Source organism: Manacus candei, unplaced genomic scaffold (assembly GCF_025592945.1).
Source record: "Manacus candei isolate 608988 ecotype Guabito, Panama unplaced genomic scaffold, ASM2559294v1 h1tg000003l, whole genome shotgun sequence".
NCBI lineage: Eukaryota > Metazoa > Chordata > Aves > Passeriformes > Pipridae > Manacus > Manacus candei.
Genome location: NW_026138051.1, coordinates 11,712,111 through 11,731,304, shown reverse-complemented (window position 1 = coordinate 11,731,304; position 19,194 = coordinate 11,712,111). Strand labels below are relative to the sequence as shown.

General features: G+C 42.0%; 2 protein-coding genes and 1 non-coding gene across 8 annotated transcripts in view; 2 read left to right on the top strand and 1 right to left on the bottom strand.

The window, feature by feature from the left end:
* Positions 1 to 8,966, bottom strand: part of LOC127473211 (transmembrane 9 superfamily member 2-like) — a 29,491-nt gene extending 20,525 nt beyond the window's left edge. For both annotated transcript variants that reach the window (XM_051792629.1, XM_051792638.1), the window contains exons 1-7: positions 8,753 to 8,966; positions 8,310 to 8,377; positions 6,916 to 7,009; positions 5,097 to 5,224; positions 4,747 to 4,876; positions 2,505 to 2,632; positions 480 to 591 (exon numbers count right to left, since the gene is read on the bottom strand). In XM_051792629.1, the coding sequence (XP_051648589.1) occupies positions 480 to 591; positions 2,505 to 2,632; positions 4,747 to 4,876; positions 5,097 to 5,224; positions 6,916 to 7,009; positions 8,310 to 8,377; positions 8,753 to 8,869 (777 nt within the window). In that variant the 5' untranslated portion in view covers positions 8,870 to 8,966. The remainder of the gene's footprint in view (positions 1 to 479; positions 592 to 2,504; positions 2,633 to 4,746; positions 4,877 to 5,096; positions 5,225 to 6,915; positions 7,010 to 8,309; positions 8,378 to 8,752) is intronic.
* Positions 1 to 19,194, top strand: part of RBMX (RNA binding motif protein X-linked) — a 159,326-nt gene that overhangs the window by 136,472 nt on the left and 3,660 nt on the right. For 4 of the 5 annotated variants that reach the window (XM_051792664.1, XM_051792658.1, XM_051792652.1 and 1 more), the window contains exons 1-3: positions 12,283 to 12,407; positions 13,685 to 13,811; positions 14,003 to 14,109. In XM_051792664.1, the coding sequence (XP_051648624.1) occupies positions 13,703 to 13,811; positions 14,003 to 14,109 (216 nt within the window). In that variant the 5' untranslated portion in view covers positions 12,283 to 12,407; positions 13,685 to 13,702. Of the gene's footprint in view, positions 1 to 12,282; positions 12,408 to 13,684; positions 13,812 to 14,002; positions 14,110 to 19,194 lie in introns of those variants that run through there. The other variant, XM_051792643.1, reaches the window with a different exon arrangement.
* Positions 13,859 to 13,932, top strand: LOC127473564 (small nucleolar RNA SNORD61). The gene has a single exon (XR_007905498.1). It is a non-coding gene; the product is annotated as a small nucleolar RNA SNORD61 (small nucleolar RNA).

Here is a 19,194-nt window from a genome sequence, read left to right as displayed (position 1 = left end):
GTTGCCTACTCCAAAAAAACCCTTGTGAACAAAATAAAAGCAACACAAAATAAGACAAACCTTTCAACTTCACTAGAAGAAAAAAAACTTTACAATCAACATTTAACACAAAAGTGTCCCCAAACATATAATACAAACTGTTCTTTAACAGGAGACTCTCAGCACCCTGACTAAACTCTGAAAGCAGAGTTTACCTCAAGGAAGATAACACTTGCACTTATTCAATCTTATTCAATTCAACCTTTCTATTAGTAATAAAATGGGGGGAGGAGGGCAAAGTCGTTATTTATACATTCAAAGCATCACTTAAACTACAGTGATGGAAAACCTACTAAGAATTTAAGAAAAATACTTCACAAGACCATCCTCATGGAATTTACACTGCTCTAATCCAGTTACAGCTATTAGCAAATTATTCAATTCCTTTGATTTCATTCTTTTGGGGAAATACATATTCATGTAACAGACTCAATACTTACTTCAAATGTCACAGAGTAAGTGTAGATCAAATTCAGTTTATTGGTGAATTCTCCAGGAATCTCCATAGGTGGACCTTCACAACTTAAGTTGTTTTCATCTGTATGTTTGTAGCTAATGGGGAAAAAAGTTAAATAAATTGCATATACCATCCTATGCAATTTGAGGTTACAGGTAAAGTTGTTTGCTAAACATGTGGGGGACGAGAACCGCTGACCTCTAAAGGTCACAAGATGAGGTTCCACCCTGTCCCCTTTTCTGCCATTTCTGCCATGATCAGAATGAATCCTGGTCCTAAGATAAAATGGTGGGCTGCAAAGTCTGGGGATCTTTTCCTGGAAAGATGGTTTCAACACAAAATATCCCTTCTCTGCCATCATACCCCCCTTGCACATTTTAACAAGACTGCATTATTGGCAACTCAACCTCAGCGTGTGCTTGTCAGCCAGGAAGGTTGAGAATCTCTCAATCTCCCACAGCTTCTCACCTCTCAAGTTTCACAGGGAGAAGGGGGTTTATTTTATTTTGGTGGATTTGGGTTTAAAAGTTCAAATATGAAACACCTTCTCTGCAGCACTTGAGAAACACTGCAGCTATAGAAGCACAAAGGCTAAGAAACCTGAAGGTTTTCTTGAATTCACTCCTGTAAACCCCCTCTAACAGTGGAAAATAGCTTTCCTCTCATACCCTCTTGGGCAAGTTGTATTTACCCAATTTAGATTAACAATTCTACCATACATTATTATATGTCCACAACTAAGCCAAGCCACAAGATAATAAAAACTTCCATGCAAGGTTAGGGTCCTCTAACCACAAATATTGCCCCATCAGGAGAGCTTCAAGGTTGAAGCAAAGCACCAAGTAAAACACCAGGACAGAGAATGACAAAATTAAGGTTATGTGCAACCTAATTGTGCCCCCTTGTGGTCTGCACTGCCAGGGAAAAGGCAAATGCTCACTTTTTTCAATCACTCACAGAATCACAGAATGGTTTGGGTTGGAAGGGACCTCAAAGATCAGCTACTTTCACCTCCCCATTTAGGATGCAACTGATAAAGCTTTAATAAAAAATGGAGAAGGCTGGTAGACTCCTCTTGCCACCACCTCAGAGCAAATGTAAATGGAAGGAATAAACCTGTATAGCAATTATAATTCACTAAAAACACACAATACCATAACAACAGAAAAGAAAAGTGATTCTGAGTCACACTGTACCACACATCTGTATGACTGAGAAACTTTGGTAGCATAATTTAAGAGTGTATTTAACCTCTGTGGAAAAGAGGGAATATCTTAGCTAAAAAAAAACCAACCTACTTTGAAATTTTGTAACTGGACTGCAGTTTTCAAATGTAGGGAAGTATGAACTGTGCATGAACAGACTGACTAGAGGCCAAAGTAATTGCTTCAGTCTGTTCCTGATCTCTAAGTTGTTGCACCCCCTTTCTGGTCAATGCAGAAACCATTAAACTTCTGTTTAAGAAAATCAGTTAGTCTTCTTAGGATATTAGTTGTCATCATTTGCTGTTCTGAACACCAGTATAAATTTGGTATTTCACCCATACCTCAGTATCCAAACTTACACAGGAAAAGGTACACCTGTACTGTACACAAATACTGTACATTCATACAGTACATTTGGGAGACACATAACAGACACAACATGGGAAACTTATTCAGTTAAAGGATGTTTCTCAGTGTATCTGAAAACATGCACACTCAGACACAAATCAACCAACATATGAACAAGACTATTGTTTGTGTCAGGTTCTAAGAGTCTGCATAAGCAGCTTTTCCATCAGGAGGGACTTTAGGGAACATTTTAAAAACAAAGTTAAATGGCATTTACAGTTGTGTAAGTGTCCTTGTAACTACAGTTCCAGATATGAAGAAGCATAAGGAAAGCTTTACCAGAAGTCAGAATAACGACTTCCTCAAAACTTATTAACACCAAATATCATCCCTAAGTTTGGAAGGGCTGTCAGGACTCCTGAGTAGCAGAAGCTGCTGCTTTAATGCACAGTTACCTTTGTGGCTTCAGCCTCGCCATCACCAGTCTTGCACCAGGCCAGTTTTCATCCTTCCCGCTGTGGTACATGATTGTTATGTCAACGTGGTTGAAGAGGTAGAAAGTGTTCTTCTTGTTAAACTCTGACTACAAAACATTGCCAAGAGATTGAGAAACTTCTCCAACAGGAGAGGGCACAAGCAGTCAAGAACTTTAAAATGAGACTGATGCTGGATGAAGGAAACACTTCAACATTAATATATCTGTATAAAATATTTATATATTTTTCTATATATGATACTGAGTTCTATAAACAAAAGCCCACACAAGAAACTATCACACCTGTGTTACTACTAAAATTTAAATGTCTTTGCCAAAAAAGCTGCCAAAGGTACAAGTAATTCAGATTCACCATTTCTACACCTCTGTTCCAGCTACCAAAGCTTACAAACCATGTTCTGCTTCAAAAAACTACCCTTCACCTTCAGCAGCTTTTCTACTTTGTCATCCCTATGCTTTCAGATTTCAGAAATATGAGGTGATACCAGAGTCAATTAAGTTGACTTGGATTTTCTTTTCTCCTCAGTTGTCACTGTTTAAAAAAAACTTTAATTTGAATTAGAGGACCAGGATGACAGACTGCTAGCTGAGTTTCCAAGTAAAAAAATTCCTATATTTATTGTGTATATCAGCCATTTTCCAATTGGCATACAAATTCCATTCTTTGCCCACTACCAGCAAAATATGAAGGTGTCTTGCATTAAATTTATCTGGATTCTTCTTCTTTCACTGTGATCAAGATTCTCATTGGGAGAAGACTGGAATCATCCCCATGTCATTCTATAACCCCATCTTCAGGTCTCTGTATCCTCCATTTCCAAAGCAGCAGTTGAAGTAATAATGTAGCTCAGCAGCTGCATAACTGCAAGGATGAACTGCAGCTGTGCCACTGCATGTTAACAACCCCTCTCCTGGCCCCATTTTAAAGAGACAATTATGTCTGTGGGAACAGGTATTTGGGTATACTTGTAAAAGTATAAATCCCAGAGATGACAGTCATGGTGCTACCTTCTCATTTGCCCATGGGCCAGCCATCCCTCTGGCACTATGCCATGCAACATTCCCACTGGAATTAGAATTCACAGACCAAATTGACACTGGGTACCCTGGCAGAGCCCCCACACCACTGCCAGCACACACAATTTGCACAGCACTTCATGGATACCCATTAAAAGCTCCATAGGCTCTCTCTAGGAAATTCAGTCACTGATACCAATGTATAAAGGCCTCCCAGTAAAAAAAAAAATAAAAAATCAGCTTTTCATCCACGTTGCTGACTTTGCTTTCTGTGTAACAGACAGCTCCCAACAGAACATACACCAGTATCAATTTAACACACACCTCACATACAAAATAATGAAGTTAAACACCAAATTGGAACAGGTTATTCAATCCACAGATCACTTTCAAGAGCCTGGGGAGCCTGAGGAGTAACTGAGTTGGAAGGTGACTGCAGACAGAGTACACTGAGCATGCATGATAAATGCAACACTTCAAAGCAGCGTCAGACCTGCTGCACACAAATGAACTGACTGCACTGCACACAAGCAGCAAGATGTGGCAGAGCAGAGTCATAGAGAGCTCCCTCCTCCCTGAGGAGTGTGGTCCCTTCCTCCAGGACAGATAAAACTGTATCACTATTATCTGTAACTGTACTAGTTCACCACAGAACTCCCAGGATGACTGACACATTTCCAATTGTTGTCAATATAATTTTCCCTGTCACAGCTGTGTTTGTTATCTTCCAGCCATCTGGGAAAACCCTGACACATTTAACTTGTAAACTGTGCTAGACCTAACTTTTGCAACTAGAACACAGTGCTCATTTCTAGGTCTTCACTAGAAAGCTTCCATCTGAAAGTGATTAAAAGAAGGTCTTGCACACTGACATGGACAAAGAATGAATAGGTACAAGGATGTATACACATGAAATTTCAAAACAAATCCACAATTTTATAAGGCTTTTAAACACCCACACCAGTTATAAAACAAATAGGTCAAAAGACCTAGATATACACTTTATTTGGACAATTGTATCAGCGAGACACAGCATACAGCAGCAGCACTCAGCACTGTCAATGCCCACATTAACACTAACCATGTTTACAAACATACCTGTTCTTTCTCAGGAAAAGAAAGCTTAAAAACAAAACCACAAATTAAGCCACATCTATACTAACAAGAAAAGTTCCATCACTTACATTTATAACACAAGCATCTTTAACTCTACCATCTGGAGTAACAAAACATCCTATTGGAAATCCTGGATTACAGTATTTTTGTCCATCTTCCACATCATAGCACCACGTTACAGGCATGTTATCGATAATCCTAGACAGAAATCATCAAAGAACACGTCCTCAGAAAGGGATGCACCTGCTTTCCCACTGACATTTCACATTCATGTAACGCACAGTTTTCACCAGTGCCCACAAGATGCATAGCAGAGGACAACTATCACACAGAAGGAAGAAAGCAACAACTTAGAACATAGATAACAATGTCAAAAAGCAGAAAAAAAAAACAACCTCAAGGACACATCTCAGCTTACCAGTGATGCTGATAATTCAACTGCATTCCTTTCTTCAAAAAAGCCAGTTTGCTTTTATCAGCACTGTTTCCTGGATCATATGACCTTGTACAAACTTTCTTGCATGTTTCTTGCTTTTTAAAAGTGAACTGTTAAAAAAAGCACACCAAAAGAGTAATTTCAGTTTTGCTTCAAAAGTATTTTAGAGTATTTTTTCAGGTAAAGCTGATTTTTTTTTTTCAGTTGCTTCACTTCCTGACTATCAAAGTCCCATACAATGCCTTTAACTTCAATGTCAAGATTTACATATATCCAGCAGCAGCAATCCCATTTTACATTGTTAAAAATCTCTTCAATAGTCCAGATAAACTACGTCTGGATAAACCCTGAGGACTGAAAATGTAAAATTAGTAGAAAAGTTATTGCTTTTTTCTTTTACCAGTTTGTTTTATTTTGGTAATTTCATCATCTGCTAAACCAGACTTTCCCTACATCCTTTTTGAACATTTCACATTAATTTTAGCTGGTTTTCCCCATGACTAAGTTAGCAGACAAGGCTGCCAAAAATTCAGAAAGTTGCACAACATCTAAGCTTCAAGCACAGACACCACCTAACACAAACATGCAGGCATTTGCATCTCAACTTCTAAAGCAGTCAGGATTTACCTGCTACTGAGCAAACATACTTAAAACACAACTGAAAATTGTAAAGGTATCAAGGCCTAATGAGTGCTAACGAGGAACAGCATTTCCTAATTGCTGTAGTGTGCAGCCATTTCAAACAAGTAATTGTTATAATACTAACCCATTCAATAGGTATCCAGTCCAAATGATCCATCATGCTACATATTTAAGATTCCTGTGACCAGCAGCCATAAAACTTAAAATTATATTAGCTCAGAGAATCAAAGGAGACTTCCAGGAGCAGTTTAGACAAGGGAGGGAGCATCACCTGCTTAGCAGACTGATGAGAAGATGTGACCAGGTCCCTAATGACTGAGCAGCAGCAGACTCAGAAACTGCTGTCTCTTCTTCCTCACAGGGATTTGGAGCATCTAGCAACCATCACACACAAACATAGCCCAGTTTTCAGCTTCACTGGAAAATCCCAGTCTCAACTGCACTTGAACAGTACCCAGCTTTCAAACATTAAGAGCCACTGTTTGACCACAGCTCCTCTATTGTTAATAGCTGTCTCAAGTTGATAGTGGAGCTTTTTGGAGATGCTACATTTAATCATTGCTAATGCAGGGCATGAGACAGAAAAATATCACATACTTAACCTACAAAGTATTTGCATACACTCATTTTACAGAAGATTTCAAGTGATATGCATCAAAAATGAAGAATTTGGTTTTAGGCAACAGATGATAAGTGTGTCCAAGCAGGAAAAAGCTGCAAGTGAGCCCCAACTTGACTTCCCCTTCCTACTCTGGAAGTTGCACAATAGTACTATCACACATACAAAACAGTTGCTGAATCACCACTTTATAGCCTCCAATATTACACTCAATGAACTAATGATTTCAGATCATGTAACACACCACAATCCAGCTATTAAATAACTGCCTAAGATACAGTTTCTGGACTTCTCTACCACAGAGCAATAGGAAAGAAGGATGATTACTGGCTCAGTTTCCCAACTTTAATTAACTACCCCAAGATGCCTCTGGGCTGGGAGGACTTTTGTTTTTATTACATAAACACTGTAAAACTTATATTAAAAATATAAACAAAAATAATTACACAGTCATCAATCTTGAGCTATGTCTATGGATTACAGCCATCAGAATGACAGCTATCAAATTTAAATAGGATCAACTGCAAGGGATAAAATAACCTTATATGGAGATGATGCTATTCTCTCCCCAAAAAGCACTTGTCCAAGATTTTCTGAGGGTCTTTTCTCTTCCTTATCTTGGCAGAAGTCAAAACTGGAAAAAAAGCAGAAAAAGTTACCTTTATTTCTTATTGACATATAATTGTAAATATCAGCCTAAAGCAAATTCTTAAGTTATGTCCTTAACATAGCAGTTTTCATGATTCTTTTGACAGTTCATCCACTGCTAGTAAAAAATCTTAGTGGCTTTGCAAAGTAATCTGGCATCTATTTTAAGATCAACTTCAACCAAGATATTTCATAGCTGGAGTATCTTTAACAAAATACATGATGTTCAGTCCACACACCCTTTTCAAATAGCAATTTAAACAAATAATAGAATATTTCATATTGGAGGAAAAAAAAGAGGCTGTGCTATGGACTATTCATTTCTCTTGCAAAAAAAAAGTTTCTGAAAAATGACACCCCTTTTAAAGGAGTCTTTACAACTCGTATTTAAAGTGAAACGTTTCAAAGAAGGGAGATGCCTTCTTTGAGATCACCTGTCAAACGTCATTCACAAATTCTTTTCAATTACATGCAGCCCAAAACTGCTGAATATGAGAAAGATGTTTGCAGTATTTAAATTATGCCAAATATCTGGATTGCCATTAAACAGAGGTAGCAGTAGGTTGTGGAGAAACAAAAACAACAAACAAACCCACACTTATCTTTGGAGCATAAGTACTTTTTCTCAATAAGTGGTCCTAAATTCACAGGCTTTCCTGAAGTTTAATGTAAATAGAGACACTGTGGGCTTTTTGAGCTAATCTCTGGTCTTGCACTGCACAAGGTAAGATCTACAACAACCTGCAAGTTTCTCTTTTCTGTGTGCCCAACAGCAAGACTGCAAATCATGTGTATCACTGCTTTGTAGGCCTATAAATACATGCAAAAGCAGGTAACAATTTTCACAGACAAGAACAAAAAAACCCCCAAAACAAAACAACAAACCAGGAATTAGCTACAGAGCTTTGGTGTAAAAATGAGAACTAACAGTGACTAGTCTCTGGGCTTTAGTTACCAGAAAAAAGAAACTCAAAGCTCCTTAGATTTGCATAACAGGAAGAACTTTCAAATATATTAAACTGCCAACATTAAATGCTGTACTCAGCTCAAAAGAATGCACCCATGAGAAACCCTGGAGCCTTGTTTTAACAACACCAGAGGATGGTCAGGTGGCACAGGTGTGGCCTTCATCCCTCCCACTCTCTTGTACTTCATTCCTGCCGCTGAGACCTGGATTTACTCTTCCATCCCTACAGCCAAAATACTGACACCTGTACGGTATCAGGAGCCAAGAACAGAAAACAGCCTTTCCAAACGCTCCTGGAAGCCTGCTGTAGTGTACTTACGCATCATATTCGTATGGCAGAACTGATTCAACCGAGTCCAGCCTGTTCACGAAGAGCTCAATTAGCGACTGAAACAGGAAACAAGAAAAAGTATGAAAACGCAGACTTTCAGAAACAAACGCGTGGCTGATTCGAAACGCTTAGCTTAGTGGCAAGTGCTGCTATCCCGCAGCGGTGTTACCCCTGGCTCCTGACAGGCCCCGGCCACTCCAGGAACAAGGAACCAAGGATCCTCCCGGGAAGTTCAGCGGGAGAAAGAGAACCAAGGAAATACGCGCTGGGGATGCCTGGCTTCCCGGAGCAAAGGTTGTCCCTGCGGGAGGACGCCCGGGGCGTCCAGCAGCGGGGTAGGGGACACCCGGCGGTCCCCCCTGGCCGCGGAAGCCCCGAGCGGGTGCCGAGGAGGGACCGCCCGCGCCGGGCCCGCCCGTGAGAGCTCTCACCTTGCAGCTCTCGGTCTCCTCGCCCTCCTCGCAGAAGCTGACGGGCGCTAGCCCGGGCAGGTAGAAGGCGGCGCAGAGCGGCGCCACCGTTAAGAGCGCGGCAGCCAAGAGCCTCATCTTGCAGCCTGGAGGGGCCAAGGCACCATGAGGCGGCTGCAGCCCCGGGCAGCGCCAGGCGGAGGCGGCCCCAGCCCAGGTGGAGGCGGGAGCGGCCGCGTCACGGCCGGGTCGGGGCCGCGGCGCCTGCGCGGTGAGGGCGGGAGGCGCTGGGCGCCATCTTGGGGAAGGGCACCCCGAGCTTCGGGAGTGACAGGGCAAGCGGGGAGCGGCTTCAAAGTGACAGAGGGCACGGTTAGGGGGGATATCGGGAGAAATTCCTGACGGTCAGAGTGGTGAGGCCCTGGCACAGGTTGCTTAGAGAGGCCGTGGATGTCCTATCCCTGGAAATGTTCAAGGCCAGGTTGGACGGCCCTCTGAGCATCCTGGTCTAGTGGAAGGTGTCCCTGCCCGTGGCAGCCGGTTTGGAACAAGATGATCTTGTGCCTTTCCAGATGAGCCTGGAAAATTTGTGTTGTCATTTCAGGCAGCTCCAGCTATGTCTTAGGGACTTGTGATCCACCTCATACTGATGAACTGAAAGGGGCCACAATGAGATCCCAAACAGATGATTTGGGAGGAGTACATAAGGGAGTTCCAGTTTAGAAATGGCTGAGAAAGTCAGTGCCAGAAACAATTATTTTGTGCTGCTCTCATCCACTCTAGTCTGCGTTTTCTCACTTTTGCTGAATTTCTATAAATAACTATCAACTGACAATGCCTGCAAAATAACTGATCTTTTCAGTTATTAGTTTTTGACTATATCTCAAGGGAATTACATTTCCTTTTTTATTCGTTCTGAGTGAACCCTGTGTGATCAGATTATTTATGTATTCATTAGTCCCCATCCCCCAGCTCTCCTAAACCCTTTATCCATTTTAAACCACAAGTATGATGAACTTGGTAAAAGGCCAATGTTTGATGATAATACTCTGCATGCTACAAGGGAAATCCAAAATAGTGTCCTCTGCATGAAAAAGTTTGTAATTTAAAATCAACCACATTGTTAAACATCCTAGGATTCATTTGAGAAAGTGACATTTTAGTCAAAAGCTACCATGAAAATCCAGCAAATGCTACCCTCATGGATTGTTGTCCACCCCTCCCATCTAGTGGGCTCATTTTTAGGGTTACATAAGTAACATACTTAATTGCATTTTTTCTGCTTTGGAAAATGTAAGGAAAACTTCCTAAGCTGTGATGATGCATGGGCAAGTATATCTGTGCTAGAGAGCAGCTGTCCTCTGTGTAAAGGTTGGTGGAATTTTCCGGGTCTCTGTCTCCCCAGTTGTCCCATCCGAGTCCATTTCCCATTCCATAGGGGCCAGTATTAGGACCTCATATTACTACCTTAATTTCGTATTAGAAAATTCAAAGTTGAGAAATCACTTGCAAAAGAAACTGTCATAGCTCTTCAGCCTTGACCTTCTTACTAAAGAGGGATTAGTTTCCTTTCAGACTGCAGTTTGCTCTCTGATGATTTCTGTAGTTCCTCTACAAAAAATCAATTTATGGGAATAAAAAAAAATGAAAGGAGGGGGAAGAATTGTAAGAGTTAAAGAGTTATGTATCCTCTAATCCTCTAGGAAAAGATCTGTATCACTGAATTTGGAGTGAGACTACACATGCTCTATGCAGGGAGACATGGTAAAATTCTGTTCCAGTTTGCACTGAGGATGCACCTAGGTTTTGATGAAAATCCTGATGAAGATATCTCTTAGGACAAAGGACAGAAGAATTAGGCCCTGATACAATTACAGCAGCAATGTTCAAATGCTGTTTCAAACATAATTATGTTCATGCTGATCCCACCGAGCTACATGTACAGTACGTGTTAATACACGAGCTACCTGTACAGAATGTTAATAAAATGAAGCCTGGAATTACCAAATATTTTACTCTTGTAATCATAGAAGGAGAAACAGACTTTAGTTTGCACATGTTTATCTTTCCAATTACTTGTGAGGCAGTCAGCAGATACACTGTGGGTCAGAGAAGCACACAGAGACCACACAGACATAGAGACCTTTTTTACCGTGTTTCTTACAGGACTAACAATTCGCTTTAGTTTTCACTATGCATCCCAGGGAGCCTCTGCAGTTTAAATTCTTTTGTATTGAAACTAGAATTTGAAGCTTTTTTTCATATGATAATTGGATGAGAATCTGGCAATGCCATTCTTCAGCAACTGCATTGATATCACGGGCAGTGCTCGCCCACTTCATTACGAAGGTCATCTTTCCCTTTTCCCATGCACAGTAACAGTATCCAGAAACTCTGAACATCCACGCTGGAAAGGAGATCATCTTCAAGAATGTACTGCAGTCTAGAGCAGTGTTTGAGAGCTCCCTTCCTTTGTGTTCTCAACACAACTATGAGCGAGTCTGAAATGATGTTGCTTCCTGCTTTCCCTAACACAAAGAGCAGCTGAATATCAGTAGCTGACAGAGGAGACTGAAAAACTGAAGATAGGAATAGAGTCTGATGTCCTGTTATCAGGATGGAGCAATTATGCAGCTCTGTGACTGTAACAGCACTGGGCAGTGTTTGTGGGATGCACAGACCCTGTGGCACATCCCAGAAATAAACGTCTAGAGAACATGCAAGGGAGAACTTAAAAGACTGGGTGTTGATTAGATTGGGTGACCAAGGAAACAGGCCTTGATAACTATTAATATGTTTAGATAATCTACAAGTTCATATTATGAAAATTTAGCCAATTTTTGCAGGCATGTATTTCCCCCTAACTTTTCTGCTATCAGGTTTAGCCATCCAAAGAAAATCTCCACAACTGAACTTCAGGTATAAATAATTTAAAACTGGAGTTAGTTGAACCAGTGCAAAACTTTGTGCTATCAACAAACACATTTCATTTTAAACCACACTTGGTTTGGTTTGCTGTAAGTCTCCAAGGAAGGGGTACTGACATGGACACGTATTGATCAAACTAATTAAAAATGCCTCTAAGGCTGTTTCAGCTGAACTGGGTTAAGCTCCTGCACAGACACTTCTGACAGTACTGTGAGTGATTTTGCTTCCAAAGCAGTGACAGATCCGCTCCTTCACAGAATCACAGAATCATTGAGGTTGGAAGGGACCTCTGGAGATCCTCCAGTTCAACACCCCTGCCAAGGCAGGGTCACCTGGAGCAGGTGACACAGTAACGTGTCCAGGTGAGTTTGGAACCCCTCCAGAGAGGGAGACTCCATGCCCTCCCTGGGCAGCTTGTTCCAGTGCTCTGCCACTCTCAGTGGTTCTTCCTCATGTTGAGGTGAAACTTGTTGTGTTTTAGTTTACGATTCCTCATCCTGCCGCTGGGCACCACTAAGAAGAGTCTGTCACCATCCTCTTGGCGATATTCCCATGCATTGATGAGATCCCCCCTCAGCGCCCCCTCTCCGGCCTACCCAGCCCCGGCCCCGCTGGCCCGCGCGCGCCCCCTGCCGGGCCCGGCGCCGCCGCATCCGGGGCTCGGGCGGGCGGGTGACGTCATCGCTATAAAGGGCCGCAGCGCCTTTGTTCGCCTCCATTGCGCAGTTGCAGCTCGGCGCGGGTGGAGGTGAGTACGGGCTGGGGGCTCTGGGGGCTCTGCGGGCGGCACCGCGGGGCCATGCGGGGACCCGCGGGGAGAGGCCCGGTCCGCGTGGAGGGAGCCTCGTGGCACGCCCGTCGCTGCGGGACGGAGGCGCGGCCGGGCCCGTTTGTCTGCTCGCCCGGCCCCGCGTGGGGCGGCGGGGTCCGCGCGGCGGCGGCGGGAGAGGGGGGTCTCGGCGGCGTGAGGCGCGGCGGCCGCCATTTTAGGTGTCGGGGGTCCCTCCGCATCCCCGGGGAGGGCGAGTGGGGGATGGCGGGATCGCGGGGCCAGTGACTCGGGCCGGGGCCGAGCCGTGGGGTGGGTAAGCGCCGAGGCGGCCGCCGGGCGCGGGGAGGGAGAGAAGCTGCTGCCAACGGCGGCCGCCATTTTGTGGCGGTGCCCGAGCCCGCGGAGGGTCCGGCGGCCCCCCGGGCCCGTGTCCCGGAGCGCGGCCCCACACGGGCCCCGTGCGGCCCGGCCCGGCCCCGCCGGCCGCCCGCTCCCGGCAGCGCTTTGTCCGCGCTCCCCTTGCGCCTGTGCGGGGGGCTTCCCTCTATCGGCCTGGAGCCAGGCGGGCAGCGCTGGTCCACAGGCGCCGGGCGCCCTGCCAGGCACTGAGAGCTTGGGCTTTGTCTTCGGCTCGTTTTTTTTTTTTTTTTTTTTTTTAAGCCCTCCCGCCCCCGCCTTGGTTTAGCCGTGGCATTACTGTGTAGAACTGCAGTGGTCGTCTGGTGTCTGTTCAGGCTCATACATTGTGTAGGCCGGGACCTTGGCTCGAAATACTTGAAATAATACAAAGAATGGGCTTCATTTGGGAATACTGGCCCAAGATGCCTTTAAAAGTTAATAATTTAATATTACTTGGACAGATTAAGTAAATTTCTTGAAAAATCCACGATGAGATTTAAAGGAAAGGAGTGGTAGGATTGACATCAAGGGTAAAAAGAACAGCACTTCTGAAAGAGTTTTCATATTCACCAATATTGCTTGATCTTAACACTACTTTGTTCCACTTTTCAAAGTTAACTGTGTATTTTTGAAAGACACCGTATAATGTAAAGAAGTAACTGAGGGCAATACTGCTTTCAGAAGAAAAAAATTTTTCTCATGTACTTTATATGTCATACTTCTTAATTAGCATCTCCTTCAAGGAAATCTGCTTGTACTTTTGAGGAAAAAAGTCACTTATATTCCATGAAGTTGCATGGAAGTCTCTGTTGTAGTCTGATGTTTTGTTAATAACAGCATTACTCTTTTAATAGGTCATTTACGGCATCAAAATGGTTGAAGCAGATCGTCCTGGGAAGCTGTTCATTGGGGGCTTGAACACAGAAACTAATGAGAAAGCCCTCGAGGCTGTATTTGGCAAATATGGACGCATTGTGGAAGGTAAAGAGAAATTTTTTACTAAGATAATAAAAATGAACAACAGCACAGCTGTGATGACTTTTTTTGGCGTTGATCATCTGAAATGATGGCGCTTACATGTCCTCTAAGAAGTTCTGAGCTTAAAAAATTAAATAAAGCTGAAATGTTCCTGCCTAGTTCTGGGAAAGGGTAACGTGATTTTCTTTCTGCAGTCCTTTTGATGAAAGATCGGGAAACCAACAAGTCCAGAGGATTTGCCTTTGTCACATTTGAGAGTCCAGCAGATGCAAAAGATGCTGCCAGAGATATGAATGGAAAGGTAGGAATTAAGACCTTTTACAGTAACACGTTGCTGTTGCTACTGTCCATCAGGATAAATCTTTGGGGTAAATTAAGTTGTAATAAAAGCTGGAAAAACAATGGATTAGAGATCTTGGAGACAAGTCAGAATGTCACATTTAGCAAATTGTCCCAGTCTCCATGATGCTGGAATTGCTTTCTCCTGGTCATGGCTTTGACAGTAGAAAGTGACTAGCTGTCAGTTACACTGTTTATTGGTTTTAGTCCCTGATGGAGGGCTTTTTAGTAGTCAGCTCTCCATTTTTGTGTGTTTCTAATGTTTGTTTGTTTGTTTTAAATCATACTTTAATGCAGTACTTTGTAAAATACGCTTCAGGGAAGTGACTTACCTGAAAACTGTTAATTGTTCCCTTAACATGGGTTGAATATGACTTCTGCTGTGCTGGAGCATTGATGAACTCTCTGGTATTCTGTGGATAACCTGGATTTGTGAGATGCATCATCAGTCTGCTTGGCACATGTGAGGGGCATCTTTCCAGTTAATGGGAAACAACTTTGCAGTTAGCCAGCAGCTATATTTGTTTGTTTACACCCTAAAATGCAATGTTATGACTTTAAAAGGAAGGAAAAGCGTAATGTACATGTAATGTTTTTAAAAATACAGGAATTTGGAGCAAAAGTTCTGAGATCAATACCAGGATAGTTTGTCAAAGAATTGTAGGCTGCTATGATCCGTGTCTGTTGTGGCATGTGCTTGAAAAGGTAGATGTAAGCTGGCAACTTGAAGGTCATCAGCTCCTTATCTTCATAGAGGTGCTGTCTCTTCAGGCAGTGAAAGGCATCTTAGTTCATTTGAATTTCAGACTCTGGTCCTCCATGCGTAATCTGAATGGTTGTGTTGAGGTCTGACTGCATTGGCCTTCTCAGCAGTGTCTCTTGAGATGACATTCATGTAAGGTGAACAAGCCTCGACTGATTATGATTAAATAACTCTTGGGATTTTGATATCTGTTTGTCTGGTTAGCAAAGACATTGAAGTGAAAGAAAAATGTCTGTTACCGAAGTCAGTAAGTAAAGCAACTTTAAGAATAAGAAAATGAGCTTGTAGTGTTCATGGTGAACACAAATAGTAAAATTTCTTTGGTTTGAGTTATAGCAGGCTTTCTGCTTCATGTACTGGTGTTTCTGGGTGCTTTAGGACAACCTCATGACAGTGTTACTTTCCTTAAAGACTTGCTTCCTTTTTAAACAAGTTAGTAGTTTTTGTCAAGGCAGAGAGTAACAAATTCAGATAATGTTCTTTCTAAACATCCTTAAAGGTGCTCCTTTTATTGAATTTATTTCTCCGTCATGTACTTTGCTGCAATTCTCAAGACTTGTTTACTGCTGTGTTCAGACACTTAATTTCCTCTGAAATAGTTATTACCTCGAATCCTCACGTAAGGTAACTTCAAGCACCAATAGGTAATTGTCAGACTGAAAGGAATTCAGTCACTAATCCTAAGTGTCTGTGGAGTGCAGCTTGCAAATGAAAATCCCTTTGAAAATAATCACCAACTGTTCTACCTCTTGAATGTTGTGCCATGTGTTTGGTCACGTTGGAAACATTCGGGGAAGTAATGCTTAGCAAAGTAGCTAAATGAGACAGTGTTTGTGGCTGAGGTAATGTCTGCTTGTTCTGGAACGCACCATCTGCATCACTGTCAAGAAATGCTGCAAAGGACTGCCTGGTGGATCATGGTTCTTGTGGTTTTGTTTTCAACACTATAAATCTAGAAGTATCTTCATCTGCATGAAGTTTGAACAGCAAATAATGTATGAAAAAACATTCTCAATTGGCATGTGGCCTAGAATGTCCCCTGGTCCGGCTTGCTTTGGCCATGGATATGAAAGATGTTCATGAGGTGGTCTCTCCGTCTCTCACACTCATCTTCAGAAAGCCTTCTGGACAACAGATACTGCTTGTAATCTAAAAAGACTCTGCATTCAAAGTTTGAGGAGGAGTAGTGTTTGAGGCCTGCTGTGGGAAGAGATCATTGTCATACATCACAACTTGAAGTTTTTCTGGTCATTTGGAAAGGATGGATTGGAACAGTCTTGAGGATTTCAGGCACTTAAGAAGCAGCAGTAGAAGCCCTGTGCAGACTGCAGTTCAAGCAGTCTATAAGGAATTAGATGACCTGTCCAGCCTGGGGAAAGCGTTCTGCGTGCTCAATCTGTCATCCCAGGGGAATTCAAAGTTGTAGCCAATCGAAGAGACTGACTCAATAGATTCTGCAAGAGTGAATTGGCATTTGATTTTTTTTTTACTTTGCAAGTGTTCATGAAAATTGTATAGGCAGCATTTTGCACCTATCCGGGTGGGGGGAAAGGAAGGAGATTGTGTTTCATTCCCAATTGGGACAAGCATAGACTAGTCAAAGCTTGCTTGTCGAGAATTCATTTCAGTCCTGCTGAAAAAGATCAGTGGAATTATTTTGGAGGTGTGATGGAGATTTTTCACTTCAACTACTTTGTCTGCAGAATTGGATCAATGTTAGCATGTCTGAGCAGCACAGAAGAAATCTACAAGTACTTTATCACAGCAGATTATCTGCCTTCTTTAAGAAGAAGCTTAATTCGTGGCAGTCTGCATCCTGATGTCATGAAATGCGTGTGCTTACCTGGACACAAGTGTGCTGGATACTCCCAAGTCATTTGGTGCAGTAGGCTGTTCCTCACAGTCTTCTGATTTAAAATCCTTAGGAAGAAATGGATAAGTAAAGAGAGGATATGACCTTAAGGGAAAGCTGCAGGACAAGCCAAAGACTTAATTCTAGTGCAGACCTGTCAAGCCAGCTGGTCTTGTTAAAAGGATGGAACAAATACTGCAGTCCAAACAGTGTAACGTGTACTCAGCACTACAGAAGGTTGTCTTCCTTTAATTGGACAGACTTTCCTTTTCCTTTGGAGAAGAAGTGATTTACAATGTAGAAGCTTAGCCTGATAAGAGATGATCTTCAGTTCTTGAATATATATGGTGAAAGGAAACCCACTCTGTGGCATCAAGGAACATGTGGAAATGGTGGAGTCACTGCAGCATCACAATGAAATGATCCATTGGAGAGGAAAGAAAACCCTGTGTGGTGTTAGGTCCAGTTTCATCCAAATTTTTGGAAATACTTTGATTTCTGCCCCACTGCCAAAATTTTACAAATTTCATTCATCTTTTCTGTTGGAATGTGGAACAGTTTACAGGACAGTTCTCTAATTGTGTTTGGTTAAGGTTCCTTGGCTCACCTTACAAAGCTGTACAGATTGTTCATGCCACATATAGGAGATTTTGATTGCCAATCTATTACTGTCCTTAAATGATTTGTATCTTAAATTATTTTTCATGTGTTTTAGCACCAAGGTGACTCAACTTTCTGGTGCTCATATAATACTAAAAATGCTACTGTAACACTCTGAATGAGGGTTCTAAACAGGAATTAATAAGTGTTCATGTTGACAGCTGTTGCTTTCAGCTCATTGAAAAAAATCCCATATTTTGAGATGGACTGTGTTTTATCTGTTTGGTGAGATAAGACCTTTTGCCTTTGAGCTAAGAACCTGTAAAATGTTGTCCCCTCTGCTTTAAAATAGGACAAACTTTGACAACTTCTGGTTAACAGAAAAATTATTCTTGGACCTAATGAAAGGTCTTTCTGGACCTAAGGCATACCTTTTAAAACTGCTTGTGTAAAGCAGTCTGCAAAGAAACCTATCTTTTGCCTAAGTCAGATGCATAAGTGCAAGGCAGAAGAGAATAGGAGGAGAAATAAGTAAAACTGTACCTCCTACATAAAAAAAAAAAAGAACTCGAACCTAGCATGCAGGTTTTCAGAACCCATGCTAGCAGAAGGGGATGGTGTTTGCTTTCTAAACTTCAAATAAGCTGTCAAGAATGTGCTATGACATTGAGGATGGCAGTGGACATGATGGCAAAGCTTAAGGCTTCAAGCCCACTGTTCCTGTCTCATCCTGAACGATGAGACATCTCTCAGTATGAATTATGATGGCAAAACAATATGATACAAACTGATAAGTTCCAGTGATTAGAGGTACTAATACTGCTGAAATGTTTCAGCTTGCCATGCCAAAAGGCTTTTTGAGGAACCTTCTGTAAGTAAAATATTTTCATTAAGTCAAAGACAGGACCAATATGATTTTGCTAGTATTCCTTATTTTTTTCCCTCAAATGGATCAAGTTGGACCTGTGTGCATATACACAGATTTTTCAAACAGTAGCTACGACTACATGTGGTGGCAAAATACATGAGCTACTACAGTGGATGGTTTCAGAGAGGGCTAGATTTTGGTGGAGAACAAAAAAAGATATTGTGCTTCAATAAAATACTATCAGTGCAGATTAAGACACTACTAGCATTTCTTTGTGTTAATTTATTGCAGCAAAGAAGTGCAATAAACAAAACTTTCTGCCTGATAATTAATTAGTTTTTAAGGCAGAGTTAAATATTTAACTGCTAAAAGGGGCAAATAAACCACGTTTGCCAGGATAGGTGTGCAGTAACCTAATTTCAGCAGAGCTTGTGATCTTACTTCTACCATAATTGCCAAACATGTGGTGCCTGAAAGATTATACAGAAATTAATTGAGTTACTCAACATATGTTACCACCTGCTCACCTTCGAGGTATAACAGCAGGCTGCAGATGTCCTGTTATTGCAGATCTGTATTCCAGAAAAAGCTCCCATTTTTGTCCTACAAAAAAGCCCTCCAACCACACAACAGAACCCACAAACAAAAGTACCCCAACCACATGGAAAGCAAGTAATAGAGTAAAATTGTGACAGTCACCTTGTTTGAAAACCCAACTTGAAACACTAGAAAGAAGGGGTGAATTGTCATACTCAGTCTGCTGTGTAGATGCTGAAATTACTTCTAAATGCGTCAGTGATCACCGTGTTATCAGGACATCAAGAAAATGTACTAAACGGCCTCCCCATTGCCAGAAATCCCAACTGAAGCTAAGTTACGTTCAGCTTAATCCTGTAACCACTGGTGCAGTCCTAGTTTGATACGAAAGTACGTGGCAATTGAAAGTAAATTGTAGATCATATAT